Source organism: Oncorhynchus keta, chromosome 28, assembly GCF_023373465.1.
Source record: "Oncorhynchus keta strain PuntledgeMale-10-30-2019 chromosome 28, Oket_V2, whole genome shotgun sequence".
NCBI lineage: Eukaryota > Metazoa > Chordata > Actinopteri > Salmoniformes > Salmonidae > Oncorhynchus > Oncorhynchus keta.
In genome coordinates, this window is record NC_068448.1 from 60973286 (window position 1) to 60993214 (window position 19929).

The 19929-nt window shown below is 42.8% G+C and overlaps 1 protein-coding gene across 1 annotated transcript; it reads left to right on the forward strand.

The window, feature by feature from the left end:
* The first annotated feature begins 1858 nt into the window (after positions 1-1858).
* Positions 1859-19281, forward strand: sh3glb1a (SH3-domain GRB2-like endophilin B1a). The gene is made up of 9 exons (XM_035758522.2): positions 1859-2121; positions 5132-5273; positions 7413-7541; positions 9293-9426; positions 9842-9934; positions 15999-16088; positions 16412-16512; positions 16678-16906; positions 17175-19281. Exons 1-9 carry the CDS (start codon positions 2059-2061, stop codon positions 17280-17282), a joined length of 1089 nt encoding a protein of 362 aa, XP_035614415.1. The 5' UTR covers positions 1859-2058; the 3' UTR covers positions 17283-19281.
* The last annotated feature ends 648 nt before the right edge of the window (positions 19282-19929 follow it).

The window sequence follows — 19929 nt, forward strand, 5'->3', positions numbered from 1 at the left end:
AGTGACAGCACGTTTTATTTTAAGGCTACTTCATCATTACATTTTCCTCTTGTATTGTTTTGTTTGCTAAATATTTCACTAGGTGTGTTATGGGAAACTCACTGCTAGTCATCAGTGAACTGAGGCAACACAGCCCTTCCAACAGGAGGAACATCGGTGTATCAATGTGTGTCTGTCTATGAGTAATGAGGGGAAGTCATTTGATCCCTCTCACCCACTTCCTCTTACCCAGCAGGCACCACAGCAGGTAACCGGCTGTATCGGAGATAATTGTATCCAGATCTTCAAGGTGTCTTGTTTTTTATCTTCAAATCTGGTCCGTGCACTGATTCACAGAATGTCTACATGTGAGAGATAGAGAGAGGGGGGATAAAGAGAGAGGGAGAAAGAGAGAAAGAGAGAGAGCGAGATGAAGAGAGAGAGGGGGGCAATATAATTTATCTGTTGCATTGTGTTCAGTCAGTCAGCGCAAAGTGTTTAGATTACATCTCAAGCTCTGAGTTCCCTACAAAGTCAACTTATCTCATGTTGTAACATCTGACGGGGAGTTTCCCTTTCCTGTCTCCCTGGCGACGGAAATTCTGTAGTGATGGTCTCCAGGCTTTATCAGCTGTGTGGCAGAAGGCCTCTGCTAAGCCAGCTTGTCAGAGAGAGGAGACCCCGCCCATAAATAGCAGAGGTGTGTGTGTGTGTGTGTGTGTGTGTGTGTGTGTGTGTGTGTGTGTGTGTGTGTGTGTGTGTGTGTGTGTGTGTGTGTGTGTGCTAGGCTTCTGATTCCACCACCAAACACTGTAAAAGATGAAAGGGGAAACAAAACAGCCGACAGACCAGACTCACACTAATGAGAAACAGATCACACGCTGCATTGCATGGCCAACGTGTCATTTTCCCCTGATAAACAAATCTGGCTCACTCTCTGCTTCACAGTGCACGAGATTTGGGCTCCCGAGTGGCACAGTGGTCTAAGGCACTGCATCTAAGTGCTAGATGCGTCACTACAGACCCTGGTTCGATCCCAGGCTTTATCACAACCGGTCGTGATTGTGATTGGGAATCCCATAGGGCGGCACACAATTGGCCCAGCATCGTTTGGGCTGGGGAGGGTTTGACCGGGTTAGGCCGTCATTGTAAATAAGAATTTGTTCTGGACTGACTTGTCTAGTTAAATAAAGGTTAAATAAAAAATACAAATTGTAGACTGATATCCTACCTACAGTAACGACCGGTTTTTGAACACTATGAATGAAAGTGACCACGGCAATGTGGTTGAAGTAGTGAGCCGGTGCCCGAACAAACGGCCTGGCCCCCTAAGTGTTTAGTAATGGAGTAGCCTACCATCCAGAAGCTGTAAAATATGAACTAGTAAACAAACCACTGGCACCTTTTACGTTTCAATTCAAGCGCTAGTCGTGACAGCACCAAATCTCTGACTGCTCAAATTATACTAATTATACTAACTGCTCAAATTAGTATGGCTAATGCATGTCACTGACTGTATATGAAAAAGTATGAAAATGTATGCTGGATAAGAGCATCTTCTAAATGACTAAAATGTACATGTCTACCCCATGCATTGAACATTGCCTCCACACCATCAAGACCCTCTGAACAATATTATGAAGTAAAATCAGTGCAAAAGCTTAGCCCTGAACACATAGGGCTGGTTTCCAAGAGGAAGAATAAGGCTAGTCCTGGACTAAAAATAACTTTCAATGTAGATGTTCCAATTAAGCATGTTTTTTAGGTTCAAGTGTAATATGGCCCACAGAAGAGTGAAGGCAAAAGCTGAAATTTGAGACAAATCTGACCCCTAGTGGTGACAAAAGGTTTTGGATAAACTCTGACCACTGCCAACCCCGCCTACTCTATCTACGAATGCCACACATCGACAGTCGGAAAACTCCCTAAAACGAAACAGTCAACACTTGGCTGCTTCTTGTCAAAATCTAACCACGGGAAACGTAGCTAGCAAGGAAAATATTAATTTGTTTACCATTCCTCTGTATGGATAAGTAATTTACCAGCTTTTTGAGCACAAAGTGTAATCTATAACTAAACATGGATTTCAACGTCAAAAGGTTAGCAGCAGACGCCGGTACTTTATTCAGTCGTGCGGTTCAAGTAAGTTTACACATTTGTTGTTATTTTCTGAATTCAGATATTTTGCGGTCTTCACAATGTCACTAGCTAACTAACAATGTTGAGAGCGAGGCATCAACTTCGGAAACTCCGCTGCTGTTTCAGGCCTGCGACTGCTGGCGATATGCTATTGCTAGGCTAGTTAGCTAGCTAGTTTGGAATTTGTCATATTTGGCTAAAGATGTGTGTGTAATAATGTCATTACTTCTACATGACTTACTTTATTTGATACACTTTAACAGCCAACTAACAAATACATGTTTTGTTTGACAAAGTTTAGAATAGTAAACTCAGCACATCCGCTCTAGCTTGGAACGGGAGTAAATTAGGCAGTGATTGGGTCAACTCTGATCCAGGGCGTTACGTGCGGCTTGATTCCTGCATCTTTCCGTTTATCCCTCCCTATGTGGTGTGTTTTAGATTTTGTAAAGTATACTTAGTCACTGAGCAAAGTAAAGGTGTTTCCAGAGTGTGGACGTATTTTTCTCTGAATGCGCTGTCCATACTCTGTTCCATGTGCATGCCTCAGAGTATAGATCAGACGCGCGCGCATACTAGTCTGGCAGAAAACAAAGTGAAAGCGTTAGTCTTTTTAAAAATATACTGTATATATTTTTTGTTGTTGAGAAACGACAGTTTCCACGAAGAGAGAAGCTTATAACTCCAGCAACATTTTTACTTTGGTGACTAACAAAAGTATATTGAAGCCAGTCACTAATCAAAATTGGGGGGTTTCGATGTTTTGTTTCGATTATCTATTCAACAATAACGTTAAATGCACTATGCATTATGTGGGATGACTGCTTTAGCAACATAGAATAAAACAATTAATAAAATGCCCATGATGGCAGTGACTGCCCATTACTGCTTATCACTTATTAACTTCAATACAATATTTCAGTTGTCTATTACATTTGTTTTATTTGATGACTTGAATTTCAAGTCATCATCTCATCTCTCATAGAGCCCCACAGTGGAGGTGTCATAATACCCATAAAACCTAGCGGTGAAACAGGGAAATGCATCCAATCATTTTTTCTACATACATTTTTCCCTGAGGGAATTTTAGAAACAATTAAAATAAGGGCTGTGTCCGGGAGGTCGGTGGGGCGACGCACAATTGGCCTAGCGTCATCTGGGTTAGGGAGGGCTTGGCCGGTAGGGATATCCTTGTCTCATCGCGCACCAGCGACTCCTGTGGCGGGCCGGGCGCAGTGCGCGCTAACCAAGGTTGCCAGGTGCACGGTGTTTCCTCCGACACATTGGTGGGGCTGGCTTCTGGGTTGGATGCGCCCTGTGTTAAGAAGCAGTGCGGCTTGGTCTCTCCTGAGCCCGTACGGGAGTTGTAGCTATGAGACAAGATAGTAGCTACTAAAAAAACAATTGGATACCACGAAATTGGGGAGAAAAAGGGGCTTAAAATAAGGTCTGTGTTTCATGTAGGCTTACCCGGCATGACATTTTGATAGCCATGTAAATCTGACTCAGACAAGTTGGTTTATAATTAAGCAATAAGGCCAGTGGTATATGGCCAATACACCACAAACCCCAGAGGTGCCTTATTGATATTATAAACTGGTTACCAACGTAAGTAGAGCATTAAAAATAAATGTTTTGTCATACCTGTGGTATTCCACGGCTGTCAGCCAATCAGCATTCAGAGCTCGAATCACCCTGTTTATAACTAGGAATACACCGACAGATAAACAGTAGCAGCAGCGTACAGTGGATTCGGAAAGTATTCACACCCCTTCACTTTTCCACATTTTGTTACATTACAGCCTTATTCTAGAATTGATTGAATTGTTTTTCACTCATCAACCTACACACAATACCCCATAATGTCAAAGCAAAGTCATTAAAAACAAAATGAAATCACATATACATAAGTATTCAGACCCTTTACTCAGTACTTTGTTGACACACCTTTGGCAGCGATTACAGCCTCGAGTCTTCTTTGGTATGATGCTTCAAGCTTGGCACACCTGTATTTGTGGGTTTCTCCCATTCTTCTCTGCAGATTCTTTCAAGCTCTGTCAGGTTGGATGGGGAGCGTTGCTACACAGCTATTTCCAGGTCTCTCCTGTTCGATTGGTTCAAGTCTGGGCTCTGCTGCCACTACCGTGCTTCACCGTAGGGATGGTGCCAGGTTTCCTCCAGACGTGACGCTTGGCATTCAGGCCAAAGAGTTCAATCTTGGTTTCATCAGACCAGAGAATCTTGTTTCTCATGGTCTGAGAGTCCTTTAGGTGCCTTTTGGCAAACTCCAAGCGAGCGGCCATGTGCCTTTTACTGAGGACAAGCATCTGTCTGGCCACTCTACCATAAAGGCCTGATTGGTGGAGTGCTGCAGAGATGGTTATTCCATCTCCACAGAGGAGCTCAGTCAGAGTGACCATCGGGTTATTGGTCACCTCCCTGACTAAGGCCCTTCTCCCCCGATTGCTCAGATTGCTCTAGGATGAGTGTAGGTGGTTCCATACTTCTTCCATGTAAGAATGATGGAGGACACTGTGTTCTTGGGGACCTTCAATGCTGCAGAAGGTACCCTTCCCCAGATCTGTACCTTGACACAGTCCTGTGTCGGACAATTCCTTCAACCTCATGATTTGGTTTTTGCTCTGACATGGCCTGTCAACATGCAAAGGGTCAATCCAGATAGTCTGGGTAGCTATTTGGGTAACTGTTTAACTAACTATTTAGCAGTCTTATGGCTTGGGGGTAGAAGCTGTTATGGGTCCTGTTGGTTCCAGACTTGGTTCATCAGTACCGCAAGAATGCTTCAGCGGCACGTAACGTCCTGGATCAGAGCTGTGATTGGGTTAGCTAGTCAGGCAATCTAAGCCAACTTGGAAGAGGTAAATAGACAGTGCCAAGTACTTATGTCAAATAAAAGCCTCACTTTCATTGAGCTACAGGTAGCCTAGTTTGACAACCATGACCTTTGTCAGTTTGTAGCCACTAGAGACTCACCCTTTCATTTCATCTTCAGTTTACAGAGGAAAAACTTGGGCAAGCTGAGAAGACTGAGTTGGATGCCCACCTGGAGAACCTTCTGTGCAGAGCAGAATGCACCAAGCAAAACACGGAAAGAATCATGAAGCAGACAGAGGTTCTACTACAACCAAACCCAAGTAAGACTGCACTCACTGATGTCAAATCAAATTATATTTGTCACATGCGTTGAGTACAACAGGTGCAGACTTGCCGTGAAATGCTTACTTAAGAACCCCTTTCCCAACAATGCTAAGTTAAAAAGTAAGAAAGAAAATATATTAACACAATAAAATGACAATAACGAGGCTATATACAAGGAGTACCGGTACCGTGTCAATGTGCAGGTTTACGAGGTAATGTGGCAGGTAGCCTAGTGGTTTGGGTGTTTGGCCTGTAACCGAAAGGTTGCTGGATCGAATCCAGCGCTGACAAAGCAAAAATATGGCATTATGCCCCTGAACAAGGCAGTTAACACACTGTTCCCTGGTAGGCTGTCATTGTAAATAAGAATTTGTTCTTAACTGAGTTGTCTAGTTAAATAAAGATTAAAATGTTTTTTAAAAATGGAGGTAATATGTACATGCGGGTAGGGGTGAAAGTGACTAGGCAATCAGGGTACGAGTGTGAGTGTGTATAGAGCAAGTCCAAGAATGTCAGTGCTAAAATAACAAAAGGGGGGGGGGTTATGAAAATAGTCCAGGTAGCCATTTGATTAACTTCAGCAGTCATATGGTTGCTGTGCGGTTCAGGAGCCTTTTGGTCCCAGACATGGTGCTTCGGTACCGCTTGCCATGCGGTAGCAAAGAGAACAGTCTGACTTGGGTGCCTGGAGTCTTTGAAAATGTTTAGGGCCTCCTTCTGACATGGCCTGGTACAGATCTCCTGAATGGCAGCCCCAGTAATGTACTGGGCCGTACACACTACCCTCTGTAGTGCCTTGCGGTTGGATGCCAATCAGTTGCCATACCAAGCGGTGATGCAGCCAGTCAGGATGCTTTCAATGGTGCAGCTGTAGAGCTTTTGAGGATCTGAGGGCCCATGCCAAATCTCAGACTCATGAAGAGGCAATCGCGCCCTCTTCATGACTGTGTTGATGTGTTTGGGCCATGATTGGTCCTTAGTGATGTGGACACAGAGGAACTTGAAGCTTTCGACCCGCTCCACTACAGCCATGTCGATGTGAATGGGGCGTACTCAGCCTTCCGTTTCCTGTCATCCACAATCAGCTCCTTTGTCTTGCTTACCTTGCGGGGAGAGGTTGTTGCCCGGGCAACACACTGCCAGGTCTCTGATCTCCTCCATGTAGACTGTCTCATTGTCATTGGTGAACAAGCCTACCACCATCGTGTTGTTGGCAAACTGTAACATCAGTATCCAATGTTAGGATTTTTCACATATGAACCAACCGGAATTGAATATCCCCTTGTTAGTACTTAGACACCAGTCAGGGTATAAGAATAACGGTTGGTTTTTGGGCCTAGTTCCCCCTTCGGTAAAGATGCAGTAACTGGTTAGCCACTTTCCCTTCATAGCCAATAGGCTACATTTTATCCAGCTTTTGTGCCACAATTGGATGGTCATAATCCTTTACATTCTAAGTCTAGGCTACATAGGCAGCGTTTACAGCCCAATTCTGATTTTAAAAAATTACAAATTGTTATTTTAATCAATCAGATCTGATGTGATTGGTCAAAAAGATCTGAATGGGCTGCCTGTGTAAATGCAGTCATATTGCCAATTCTTCAACGAACCACACTATGTGTACTTATGAGTATTGACTGTTAAACCACAGTTGGGTGTCTATGCGACTGCATGCTCAGCTGTCGACCCTCTGAGTTTACACCATGGTGCTGCATAGCTCAGTCTGCTGCTAGGGCCACACACACATCTTATCTCCAGGCACACTCACAACCAAAGCACACCTACTTCTGCTTGCTGTTAGGCATAGTTATTATGATTGTACTCAGCAGCTTAGTAGATAAAGCAGGTGGCTCCATCAAAAGTGGTTAGTTAGCCTAGTGCCAGAATTGACTTGTGTAGTCAGTGTACGGTCTTATGTAGGTCTGTGCTAGCTCAATTAGCCTACTATAAGGCTCTTTGAACCCCAGTAATGTTGTTGAAGATTTACTAGACTAGATCGCAGACTGGATTTTCCCGGATAGCCTGTGTGATATCCCTGTTAACTGGCTCGGGTCATGCAGCACAATGTTGCTCCTTAGTCTTGTTTCCTCGTGACTCTCCTTTCTCTCTAATTGAGTTTATCGTACAATTTTCAGATGTCAGAATAGAGGAATTTCTGTACGAGAAACTGGAGAAGAAAGTCCCCACGCGGATGAACAACCACGAGGTGCTTGGCCAGTCCATGATCGAGTCGGGGAGTGAGTTTGGCCCTGGAACGGCCTATGGTGAGTGAGTTGTACCTGGGGTGCATTAATAAGTGCAACTGAAAATCAAAACAGGCATTTCTTATTTGACATATGCTGGTAGTCTATTTTTTTTAGGCTGCGATTCATTCCACAAAGCTGTTCACCTCCCCTGTCAGATCTGTCAAGGGGAGTGAACAAAGGCCGATAGGAGGGAACACTGTCATAACCCCTCCCCCAATTAACTCAATGTCATCTCTTAGAAATGGCACAGTTGAAAACTGCTCATTCTTGTGTGTATGTACTGACATGTATGTGTAACTGGTAGATGTACACACACACACACACACACTGATTCCTTCGTATTATTGTTTGTCTTTTTATTTTTTTATATACAGTACCAGTCAAGAGTTTGGACACCTACTCATTCCAGGGTTTTTAAAATTCATTTAAAAAAAACAACTATTTTCTACATTGTAGAATAATAGTGAATACATCAATACTATGAAATAACACATGCAATCATGTAGTAACCAAGAGAGTGTTAAACAAATCAAAATATTTCATATTTGAGATTCTAAAAAGTAGCCACCCTTCACTTTTGGAGTTGTGTATGATAATGTTTTAAATGTATGTAAATTGTAAAGTATTTTTGTCTAATGTCTTTTTCGTTATGTGTCGGACGCCAGGAAGACTTGTATGTTAAATGTGGGAGTAGCATAGATTTGAAGTACAGTTTGGCTGCCTCTAATAGTCAAACAATTTTGTAAGAATCGTAAATGAGCTAGGTTGAATTTGAGTTTCCTTTTTCACCTGCTTTTTAAAAGAGAGGTTGGAATCAAGTATGATGCCAAGGTACTTAAAATCAGATACCACCTACTTCTCCCCTGACTCATAGACATCTGGCTCAGTAGCATCCGTTGCCCTCTTTGAAGAACATGCAGACTGTTATGTCGATTACGTGCGCTGCAAACATCTAACCTAATAGGCAACTTGCTCAGTGCGCAAACTCCATTACAGGTGCTCTACAGAAACGCCACTAACCAAACACAACCTGGCTGGTGCACACACACAAAAAATATCTGATTTTTCTCAGACCTCAAATGGTCCCCTGATGTGGTTTAAGCATTGTTGTAGACTTGGAACATCCAAATTGGGTTTTTCTATTAAGTGTTTTGAGAATGAAACCCTGATGAAACTAGAGGAAATCAGTCTTCCCCATTTCATTTTTTTTTCTTCTTTTTTTTTCAAACATTTTGCAATTAATTTTAACAGTCTCTTTTCTGTTACAGTAAAACGATCCAAATCAATGTAAAAACACAAGGGCATTTAAAAGATGGCTAGTTGTTATTAGCCTGGTTCTGATTGGAATGCAGGAACGTTATTGGACACAGGCCAGGCCATTATAAATGATTTTATTTAAAAAAACATTGGTGTGACCTTATCATGTACTGGTGCCACCAACTGGGGGAAGAATGGTGTAGAACCCTGTATAGGCTATGCCTTATCAACAATGCAGTTGCTAAAATAAAAAGAGCAATGAGCGTTTATAATGTTAATGTAGCCTGTGACTGAATCCATTTTTATTGGACATATTTCAAATCCATATAGAGTTGTCTCATTCAGCTGAGCACAACATTCACATTGGCCAGGTGCCAAGGAATTCCTATGTGTTATCACTAAATAAAAGCAAAGTTGAAATATCCAGCGTCTGTGTCCTCCTGGACGTCTCTATAGTTAAACCTTTCATTTCTAGTTCCTGGTTAAACCTTGTCTACTTCCTGTCCCTACAGGAAACGCACTTATTAAATGTGGCGAGACGGAGAAGCAGATTGGAGGAGCGGAGAGAGAGTTCATCCAGAGCTCAGCCATCAACTTCCTCACGCCATTCAGGAACTTTCTAGAAGGAGATTTCAAAACCATCCTGGTGAGTATCAACGGGATGATCCGTTCAGCGTCCTAAATGTCACCCTAATCCTTATGTAGTACAGAACTACTTTGGCCCAGTCCCCATTCATTCCCCTGAGGGTCATGACCTTTTGGATTGAAACTAGGTGGTTGGAAGTAATTGAATCTAAAAGAGTTAAGGTCCCTATTCTCTGCCAGTGCCCACCACGTGAAAGCTAATTGGCCTAATAGATGTAATAGTCAGTCCAGTCATATTTGTGGCATGATGTTATGTTGCCGTTTCTCTGCAGGCCCTAATACACTCTATCCTGGTTTCATAGTCATTACTCTGTAATGACGCAGACAGTCCTATTAACATCAACCATTTTGATTCCAAATGTGATAATGCAGCTGATTTGATAGTAATCTGCCATTGTTTGTTGTGTTGTGTGCAGAAAGAACGGAAGCTTTTGCAGGTGAAGCGTTTGGATCTGGACGCGGCCAAAACCAGGCTAAAGAAAGCCAGAGTTCCTGACGCTAGAGCAGTGGTGAGTGGGCTGTTTACTGTCCCTGTAGTTTCAAAATGCGCGCAAACACACATGCGTCTGAAGTGGGTGGTAATGTAGGACATTGTTCATTTGTAGATAACTAAATTGCTAAGAAGAACAACAAAAAACCTTGTAGAGGGAGACATTGTCGGACGGGTGAAAGTTATCTGGGCGTAGTCTGTTAAGTCTCCAGACACGAGTCACTAGACTGACCTACAACGCTGTGGCCTTGGTTACACAACATTGGCTGAATCGTTCCCCCTCCCTGACCAACACACATGGCTCGTTATGAGAAGGGCCAGTTCCTCATTTCAATTTCTCTGGAGCTCCTCTCTGGAGCTCTTCCACCATCCTATTTTCCTGTAGCACTCCTCCTCCGAACTCCCATTCTACTCCGTCCTTTCCTCTGTGTACGTCTTCTCTTTCTAGCTACATGTTCAGTCTCCTGCACCTCACATGGGTGGCTGAAGGTTGGTTGCCTTTTCATTCATGTGATTGCATGGCCTGTGTCATTGAAGCTATAGTGGAATAGTTTCTAGGCTAGTTTCTATGCTAACTAGCCTCTCCCCGGCCAGGTACATGCACACGCTAATTCAGGGATGATCAACTAGATTCAGCCGCGGCCCCATTTATTTTCTTGAGCGGATGGTCAGGGGGCCGGAACATAATTACAAATCATTAACCGCGTGAAGCCCGAACAAATATATTCGACTGAAACATAATAATTTCGAACTTACCTTACATTTTCTATATGATCACATATCTCCATTATGCGTGGGAATAGTTTGGAATCCTGCTCTAATAATTTACTTCCAGCACTTAACCTATTATACAAGAGAACTGGATGTCACATACTGTACTACATAACCGCCTGAAACAGGCGTATTCCACTATAGTATCTAAGGTGAAAGGCCGATGTAAAGTGGTGTTCCCTCATCAGATGGGGACTGTGTAGGTTGGCTATCTCTTGTGGTCCCACCCTTCATTATCTATCTAGCACTAGACCTTAGCTGTGGCCTGGGTTCCCCTGCAAGCCATGTTGTTACCAGTCTGACTGATATGATCGGATGTGTCATCATGACTGACTGACTGACGATGTCCTTCAGAGGATTGAGCTGTTGACTGTTACAACAGGCACAGCAAATGACCAAACCATGAAGGGGGACGTTGTGAAACACGTAGCAGTGATGGTTAAAAAGCATATCCTCGTTCTGGGATTGAAACAGCAGCAAAGTGGTCAGTCACCCCACCAATGTGTTGGTAAAAAGATGAGGGATGGGGCTGGAGAAATGTAACCAATGCTGTACGAATCCCAGATTGCCTCTTAAGGGAACCAGCGAAACTAGTTACAGTTAGCTTAGCTGTGTATCTTTGTACTGTACTGTAGGAGGCCCCAGTCAATTTGTTGGTACAGCCGTCAGCTGTTTCCCTGAAGGATGTTGACAACAGCAAGAGAAGGCCGCTTGGCGTTTGTTGAGAAACTGTCATGTGGTTGTAGTGCAGCTTGTGTATCAGTCTGTGGATCTGTGAATACTAGTAAACTGACATGCACTATCGTGTGTTGTCAGACAGTTGTACTGTAAACACACACACACACACACACACACACACACACACACACACACACACACACACACACACACACACACACACACACACACACACACAGGATAGTAGGCTGTATTGTGTTGGCTGTGGTGTTGCAGCAGCTGTAGCTCTAATAGAATGACTCTGTCACGGTTTCACACCGCGCTAACAAACAGATGTGACCATAGGAAGTGACCGAGGTGAGTAGAATGTTCAGCAGCCATGTTGGAACTGAGGACCGGAACACCTCCTGCTGTTGTCATGGTTAGCAGCTGTTTGTGTGTCTCTTGTGCTCTGTCTGTCTCTTATCTCCCTTTTGCTCTTTCCGTATCTCTCTCGACTCTGATCTTTCTCTCACTCACTCTGTCTCTCTATCTCCCATCTTCTCTTTCCAGATCTCTACTCTCGGTCTCCTTCTCTCTCTGCCATCTCGCGCTGTCTCACTATCTCCCATCTTCTCTTTCCATATCTCTACTCTCGGTCTCCTTCTCTCTCTGCCATCTCGCGCGGTCTCTCTGGAATAATAGTCTAAAGCTGGAAGGAACAGAGGGGTCCAACACCATTGTCAATGTCACAGTGGCCATCAGTCAATGTTTATGGGTCTTTTTCTTCTGCATGCAACTACTAGAGTCAAATGAGTCAGAAGAATATGCCATTGTCCTCACTCTGCCTGATAACTCCTGTTCCTGAACCACAGAGCACACAGCCTAATGAAAAAAAAGGTTGTCCTGATTTCTAAGGGTTGAAACAAATGCCCTGAAATGTTCACAAATGTTCACAAACGGGTTCATTATGCACAATAAATTGCTCCAAAACATACCTACAGTTGAAGTCGGAAGTTTACATAAACTTAGGTTGGAGTCATTAACTTGTTTTTCAACCACTCCACAATTGTCTTGATACAAACTATAGTTTTGGCAAGTCGGTTAGGACATCTACTTTGTGCATGACAAAAGTAATTTTTCCAACAATTGTTTACAGACAGATTATTTCACTGTATCACAATTCCAGTGGGTCAGAAGTTTACATACACTAAGTTGACTGCCTTTCAACAGCTTGGAAAAAGACAGATAATGATGTCATGGCTTTAGAAGCTTCTGATAGGCTAATTGACATCATTTGAGTCAATTGGAGGTGTACCTGTGGATGTATTTTAAGGTCTACCTTCTGGTGCCCAGAGTAAACTACCTGCTACTCAGTCCCAGAAGCTAAGATATGCATAGTATTAGTAAATTTGGATAGAAAACACTGAAGTTTCTAAAACTGTTTGATTGATGTCTGTGAGTATAACAGAACTCGTATGGCAGGCAAAAACCTGAGAAGAAATCCAACCTGGAAGTGGGAAATCTGAGGTTTGTAGGTTTTCAACTCATTGCCTATCAAAGATAGTGGGATATTGGCTTCCATCTAGACTTCCACTCGAAGTCAACAGTCTTTAGAACCTTGTTTGATGCTTCTACTGTGAAGTGGGGCGAATGAGAGGGGAATGAGTCTGAGGTCTGCCAGAGAGCCACGAGCTGGCCACGCTCGTTCACGTGTGAGCGAGCTCTTGTTCCATTGCATTTCTACAGACACAGGAATTCTCCGGTTGGAACATTATTGAAGACTTATGTTAAAAACATCCTAAAGATTGATTCTATACATCGTTTGCCATGTTTCTACAGACTGTAACGGAACTTTGACTTTGTCTGCTCCTAGTGATCGCGCATCATGAATTTGGATTTGTGAACTGAACGCGCTAACAAAAGGAGGTATTTGGACAAATGGTGGACATTATTGAACAAAACAAACATTTATTGTGGAACTGGGATTCCTGGTAGTGGTGGATATCTGTTGGTGTTATTTTGGTCTCTGAGAGCCGTGCTCAGATTATAGCATGGTGTGCTTTTTCCGTAAAGTTATTTTGAAATCTGACACAGCGGTTGCATTAAGGAGAAGTGTATCTAGAATTCAGTGTGTAATAGTTGTATCTTTTATCAATGTTTATTATGAGTATTTCTGTAAATTGATGTGGCTCTCTGCAAAATCACTGGATGTTTTGGAACTACTGAACGTAAGGCGCCAATGTAAACTGAGATTTTTTTATATAAATATGAACCGTATCAAACAAAACATGTATTGTGTAACATTAAGTCCTATGAGTATCATCTGATGAAGATCATCAAAGGTTAATAATTAATTTGATCTATATTTCTGCTTTTTGTGACTCCTCTCTGACTAGAAAAATTTCAGTTTTTCTGTGACTTGGCTCTGACCTAACATAATCGTTTGGTTTGCTTTCGCTGTAAAGCCTTTTTGAAATCGGACACTGTGGTGGGATTAACAAGAAGTGTATCTTTAAAATGGTGTAAAATTCTTGTATATTTGAGGAATGTTAATTATGGGATTTCTGTTGATATGAATTTGGCACCCTGCACTTTCACTGGCTGTTGTCATATCGATCTCAGCCCAAAGAGGTTTTCAAGGACAACAAAGTCAAGGTATTGGAGTGGCAATCACAAAGCCCTGACCTCAATTCTACAGAAAATTTGTGGGCAGAACTGAAAAAGCGTGTGTAAGCAAGGAGGCCTACAAACCTGACTCCGTTACACCAGCTCTGTCAGAAGGAATGGGCCAAAATTCACCCAATATATTGTAGGAAGCTTGTGGAAGGCTACATGAAACGTTTGACCCAAGTTAAACAATTTAAAGGCAATGCTCCCAAATACTAATTGAGTGTACAGTCGTGGCCAAAAGTTTTGAATGACAAATATTAATTTTCACAAAGGTTACTGCTTCAGTGTCTCTAGATATTTTTGTCAGATGTTACTATGGAATACTGAAGTATAATTACAAGCATTTCACAAGTGTCAAAGGCTTTTATTGACAATTGCATGAAGTTGATGCAAGGAGTCAATATTTGCAGTGTTGACCCTTCTTTTTCAAGACCTCTGCAATCCGACCTGGCATGCTTTCAATTAACTTCTGGGCCACATCCCGAATGATGGCAGCCCATTCTTGCATAATCAATGGTTGGAGTTTGTCAGAATTTATGGGGTTTTGTTTGTCTACCGCTTCTTGAGGATTGACCACAAGTTCAATGGGATTAAGGTCTGGAGAGTTTCCTGGCCATGGACCCAAAGTATCAATGTTTTGTTCCCCCGAGCCACTATCATTTTTGCCTTATGGCAAGGTGCTCCATCATGCTGAAAAAGGCATTGTTCGTCACCAAACTGTTCCTGAATGTTTGGAAGAAGTTGCTTTCGGGGGATGTGTTGGTACCATTCCTTATTCATGGCTGTGTTCTTAGGTGAAATTGTGAGTGAGCCCACTCCCTTGGCTGAGAAGCAACCCCACACAAGAATGGTCTCAGGATGCTTTACTGTTGGCATGACACAGGACTGATGGTAGCGCTCACCTTCTCTTCTCCGGACAAGCTTTTTTTCAGATGCCCCAAACAATCGGGAAAGGGGATTCATCAGAGAAAATGACTTTACCCCAGTCCTCAGCAGTCCAATCCCTGTTCCTTTTGCAGAATATCAGTCTGTCCCTAATGTTTTTCCTGGAGAGAAGTGGCTTCTTTGCTGCCCTTCTTGACACCAGGCCATCATCCAAAAGTCTTCGCCTCAATGTACGTGCATGTGCCTGCTGCCATTCCTGAGCAAGCTCTGTACTGGTGGTGCCCCGATCCCGCAGCTGAATCAACTTTAGGAGACGGTCCTGACGCTTGCTGGACTTTCTTGGGCGCCCTGAAGCTTTCTTCACAACAATTGAACCGCTCTCCTTGAAGTACTTGATGATCCGATAAATGGTTGATTTAGGTGCAATCTTACTTGCAGCAATATCCTTGCCTGTGAAGCCCATTTTGTGCAAAGCAATGATGACGACACGTGTTTCCTTGCAGGTAACCATGGCTGACAGAGGAAGGACAATGATTCCAAGCACCACCCTCCTTTTGAAGCTTCACTGACATGATGTCTGTTGATCCATTTGTGGCAGGGCTGAAATGAGGTGGATTTTTTTGGGGGGGGGGGGGGGTTCAGTTCGTTTGCATGGCAAAGAGACTTTGCAATTAATCTGATCACTCTTCATAACATTCTGGAGTATATACAAATTGCCATCATACAAACTGAGGCAGCAGACTCTGTGAATATTAATATTTGTGTCATTCTCAAAACTTTTGGCCACGGCTGTATGTGAACTTCTGACCCACTAGGAATGTGATGAAATAAATAAAAGCTGAAATAAATCACTCTCTCTACTATTTTTGACATTTCACATTCTTAAAATAAAGTGGTGATCCTAACTGACCTAAGACAGGGAATTTTTACTTGGATTCAATGTGTGTGAAACTGAGTTTAAATGTTTTTGGCTAAGGTGTATGTTAGCTTCTGACTTCAACTGAAAATTAAGCTGATTTCCCATATTTTCATCCCTGAAAAGTGTTGTTTCTGTGTGTCTGGGATGACTGGATGTTGTGTTCCCCCCTCCCCACCAGGCAGAGCAGGACCTGAGGATGACCCAGAGTGAGTTTGATCGACAGGCGGAGATCACCAGGCTGCTCCTGGAGGGGGTCAGCAGCACCCATGTACGTACCCTGACCTCTGACCCCACGACTCGCATGACCTCAATCAGCATTTGTCTGAAATGGCCCCCTATTGCCTTTTTTTTATAGTGCACTACTTTTGACCAGATCCTAGCGGAATAGGGTGCCCTGCCTGTCCTTACCCACCACAACCCTCCATGACGCCAGCATGACCTAGACTCTGTCTAACCCAAAGGGTCTATTACTGTACCAGCGTGCATCTTTGGTTTAATTCATAAATACCTGTTTGTAGAGGAGTTTTCCTGTTAGTAGACATGCCTCTCTTTCTCCCCTTATCCCCAATCCCTATACTATCTTTACAATAGGCACACCACCTCCGCTGTCTGACTGACTTTGTGGAGGCCCAGACTACATACTATGCCCAGTCTTACCAGTACATGGTTGACCTCCAGAAGCAACTGGGGAGGTATGTTTACCTACTCTGACAACTCACCTCCATCTAAGCGTGTGAGGCTTATTCTACTACAGTTTTGTTGTCACAGCATGACATCTATTTGTAAAGTGTGAGGATCTGCTCTTAAATGTGGTTAGCCTTTTTTTTTTTTTACCAGTGGTGGTCTTCTCTCCCCAGCTTCCCATCTACGTTCTCCTCCAACAACAACCAGTCATCTAGTAGTTCCGGTGGGGCCAGTATCTCAGTACCCACCATCCCCTTGTCTGCCTCCATGCTCAGCCCCTCTCCCGGCCTGGGCTTATCAGGCTTCCATGAGCTCCGGAACTCCAGCGGCAGCCGTAAAGCCCGCGTTCTCTATGACTACGATGCTGCTGGCAGCAGTGAACTCTCCCTGCTCGCTGATGAGGTAACATGGGACTGGGGTTGAGCACTTCTCAAAGCTTTAATGGGCTCTGGTTTTGGGCATGCTCTTCCGTCTGTTTTTTCTTGCTCGCTCTTTGCCTTTTAGCTTTCTCTTCCTCCATCTTTCCTTCTTTCCTTCCCACCGTATCTCTTAATTTTTTTCTTTCTCTTTCCCTCTTGTTTGTTCCGACAGCAACATCTGAGGTTCTTGGTGATGAGATTTGTTTATTGCATGACTGAGAAGGGGTGTGTAATGTCTTGTTTACTTCCAGGTCATCATGGTGAGCAGTGTCCCAGGCATGGACTCTGATTGGCTGATGGGTGAGCGGGGTACCCAGAAGGGTAAAGTGCCCATCACCTATCTGGAGCTGTTGAACTGATCGGAGCGGAGTGATGCCTGTATGTGGAGAGACTCAAGAGAGTCCAGACGGCTGGGCCCGTATTCATAATGCATCTCAGAGTAGGTCCTATGATCAGATTTACACTTTAGATTATAACTATATGGACATGCGGGATCTGATTACCTGATCCTAGTTCAGCAGTCATACTCTGAGACGCTTTGTTGATACAGGCACCAGGATCCAGAGGAAAGCAACAAGCAAGCCCAGTGTAGTAGAGCAAGGTTTCCCTATTTATACTGTCTACCACAGGATATGGTCTGCTCCATGCTAATTCTGTCAATTCATCAGGAGAATTGTAAGTCGATGGAAAACAGTGACAATGACATTGTTAATTGAAATTCGTCAAAGGAATTGGATGGATTGAATTGGAACTGACCCTATCCCTGCCGTGCCATGTATGCAACTATGTTTATACAAGCTGCTTCAATGTTTTCGCTCAATGCAATCTTAATTCAATATGTGCCAGACTTTCTCCACAACCTTCCATTTGTACAACCAAACCTTTTGTTTAAAGTACAATTCAGATGTTGATCTTAGTGCTTTTTGATGTGATTTTTTTTATTTTTCTACTCACTGCCAATAGTCCAGTTTGTAATATGGTTGAAATGCTAGGCATGTTTTTTTTTTGTATTGTCAACAAGACAAAAAAGCACTTTAATTTGCATAAAAAAATAAACCACTTTAATTTGCATAAAAAAATAAACCAATCTTAACTTTTAAGTATTATTTTGTAGATCATAATCAGGGGCGGCAGGTAGCCTAGTGGTTAGAACGTTGGGTCAGTAACCGAAAGGTTACTCGATCGAATCCCAAGAGCTGACAAGGTAAAAATCTGTTGTTCTGACCCCAAAACAAGGCAGTTAACCCACTGTTCCTAGGCCATCATTGTAAATAAGAATTTGTTCTTAACTGACTTGCCTAGTTAAATAAAGGTTAAATAAAAATAAATATTAGCTACTGGTTGCCTTTTGACAATTGCACAGTGCCTTTTGTGGAACCTTAACCATGACAACGGTCCAGGAAAATTCCATTAGATTAGAATGCAGTTAGAATGGGTAAGGTCTTACTGTAAGTTACATTAAGGATTGTCTGGCACGGCTAGGAGAGACATGTGCCTCTTATTTACGTTCTCAATCTGACGGAGGTGTCTGGAGAGATGTATCTCTGATGTAAGGGTGGGTTAAACATTAGTTAACCCTGTTAAGACCCTGTTTATATATATATATATATATATATATATATATATATATATATATATATGCCATAACTGTAGCTACCCAGTAAAGTATTTGTTAATAAGAAATCATTTCAAATAATCTTTCTTAATATTGACTCCTAATCTATATTTTATTTACATTGTCTAAGAATTAGGGACCAACATTTTCACCGTCGGCAACATAATTTTAGGAAAGCATATTTTGACTTTAGGTAAGCCTTTTTATTTCATTCATTCAGTAGTAGCAACTCTCAAGCAGCTTCAGGTATTCTCTTACTGCTTCTGATTTGATTATACGATATGGTTAAATAGTCTGTTTTAATATGGGCTGTCCTCGGTGCTCAGCGGTGTGTGGCTAGGCTTTATGTTTACTTTGATGGGCAACAGTGCCTTAATGGAAAGCAAGAGGTGGGCTTCATTTTTTCAGTACTAACATGTAGTGTGTAACCAAGCAGACCCCCCATGCGAGCACACATACCAATGGAGGCTGCTGAGGGGAGAATGACTCTTAATAATGGCCGGAAGGGAGCAAATGGAATGGCATCAAACACACAGAAACCATGTGTTTGATACGATTCCGCTCCAGCTATTACCACAAACCCGTCCTCCCCAATTAAGGTGCCACCAACCCCAAACACCCTAGTTCATTGGGGGGGTTAAATTATATAATGGCTTATTGCTGCTCTTTAAAAAAAAAACTGTAATCATAGATTTGTAAAGAACGTATGCAGTTTGGTATTAAAGTAATAACGTATTGCTTGACCGTCTCTTGTTTTTCTTCATATTAACATGCAGTATGTCAGTCATGTATTCCTTTTTGTAACCACTAGAGGACAGGCTTGTGACTGCTCTGTGAGGACCAAGAGTCAATCCCAATTGTGATCCTCATGTCCTCTCCTTGCCTCTTCAAAACGCACTGGAGGAGAAGGTTAGAGGTTCCTCCCCTCAGGCCTTCTCCGATGCTCTTGGAGAAGGAAGCGAGGAGATGGGACACGGAGTCAAGGAAATTCAAATCAGACTCATAACAAAACTGTCAAGAACTTGTTCTCCATGGATATTCATTAGCATTCTGCACAACTTATTACAAAGCATCCAACTGGACACAAAATAAATAGGGACAAAGTATCCTCTGTCCCAGTGGCAGAAAGGCTTCTGAATGTTTACATCTACAAGTGGGAACAGCGGGTTGGACTATGGCTGACATTGTAGTTTATATAGTGTTCTGTTGTGTACAGATTAAACATTGAGATCGCTCCTGAATTGTACTTTTTCTACCTGTATTTATTGTCCGTATATGTCCTTAGTCAATCTTCGATTGTGTTATGTATGCACAGAGCTGCAACCAAATGTCTATCCCCATGGGGAAATGTATCTGAATTTAAGATTATATGCATCGTTAGGCACTGTATA

Bases quoted from the DNA above. Each gene is read 5' to 3' on its own strand.
- sh3glb1a (XM_035758522.2), top strand. From the start codon at position 2,059: ATGGATTTCAACGTCAAAAGGTTAGCAGCAGACGCCGGTACTTTATTC. The intron at 9,935-15,998 runs GTGAGTGGGCTG...CCTCCCCACCAG, and splicing joins TTCCTGACGCTAGAGCAGTG to GCAGAGCAGGACCTGAGGAT. The intron at 16,513-16,677 runs GTATGTTTACCT...TTCTCTCCCCAG, and splicing joins CTCCAGAAGCAACTGGGGAG to CTTCCCATCTACGTTCTCCT.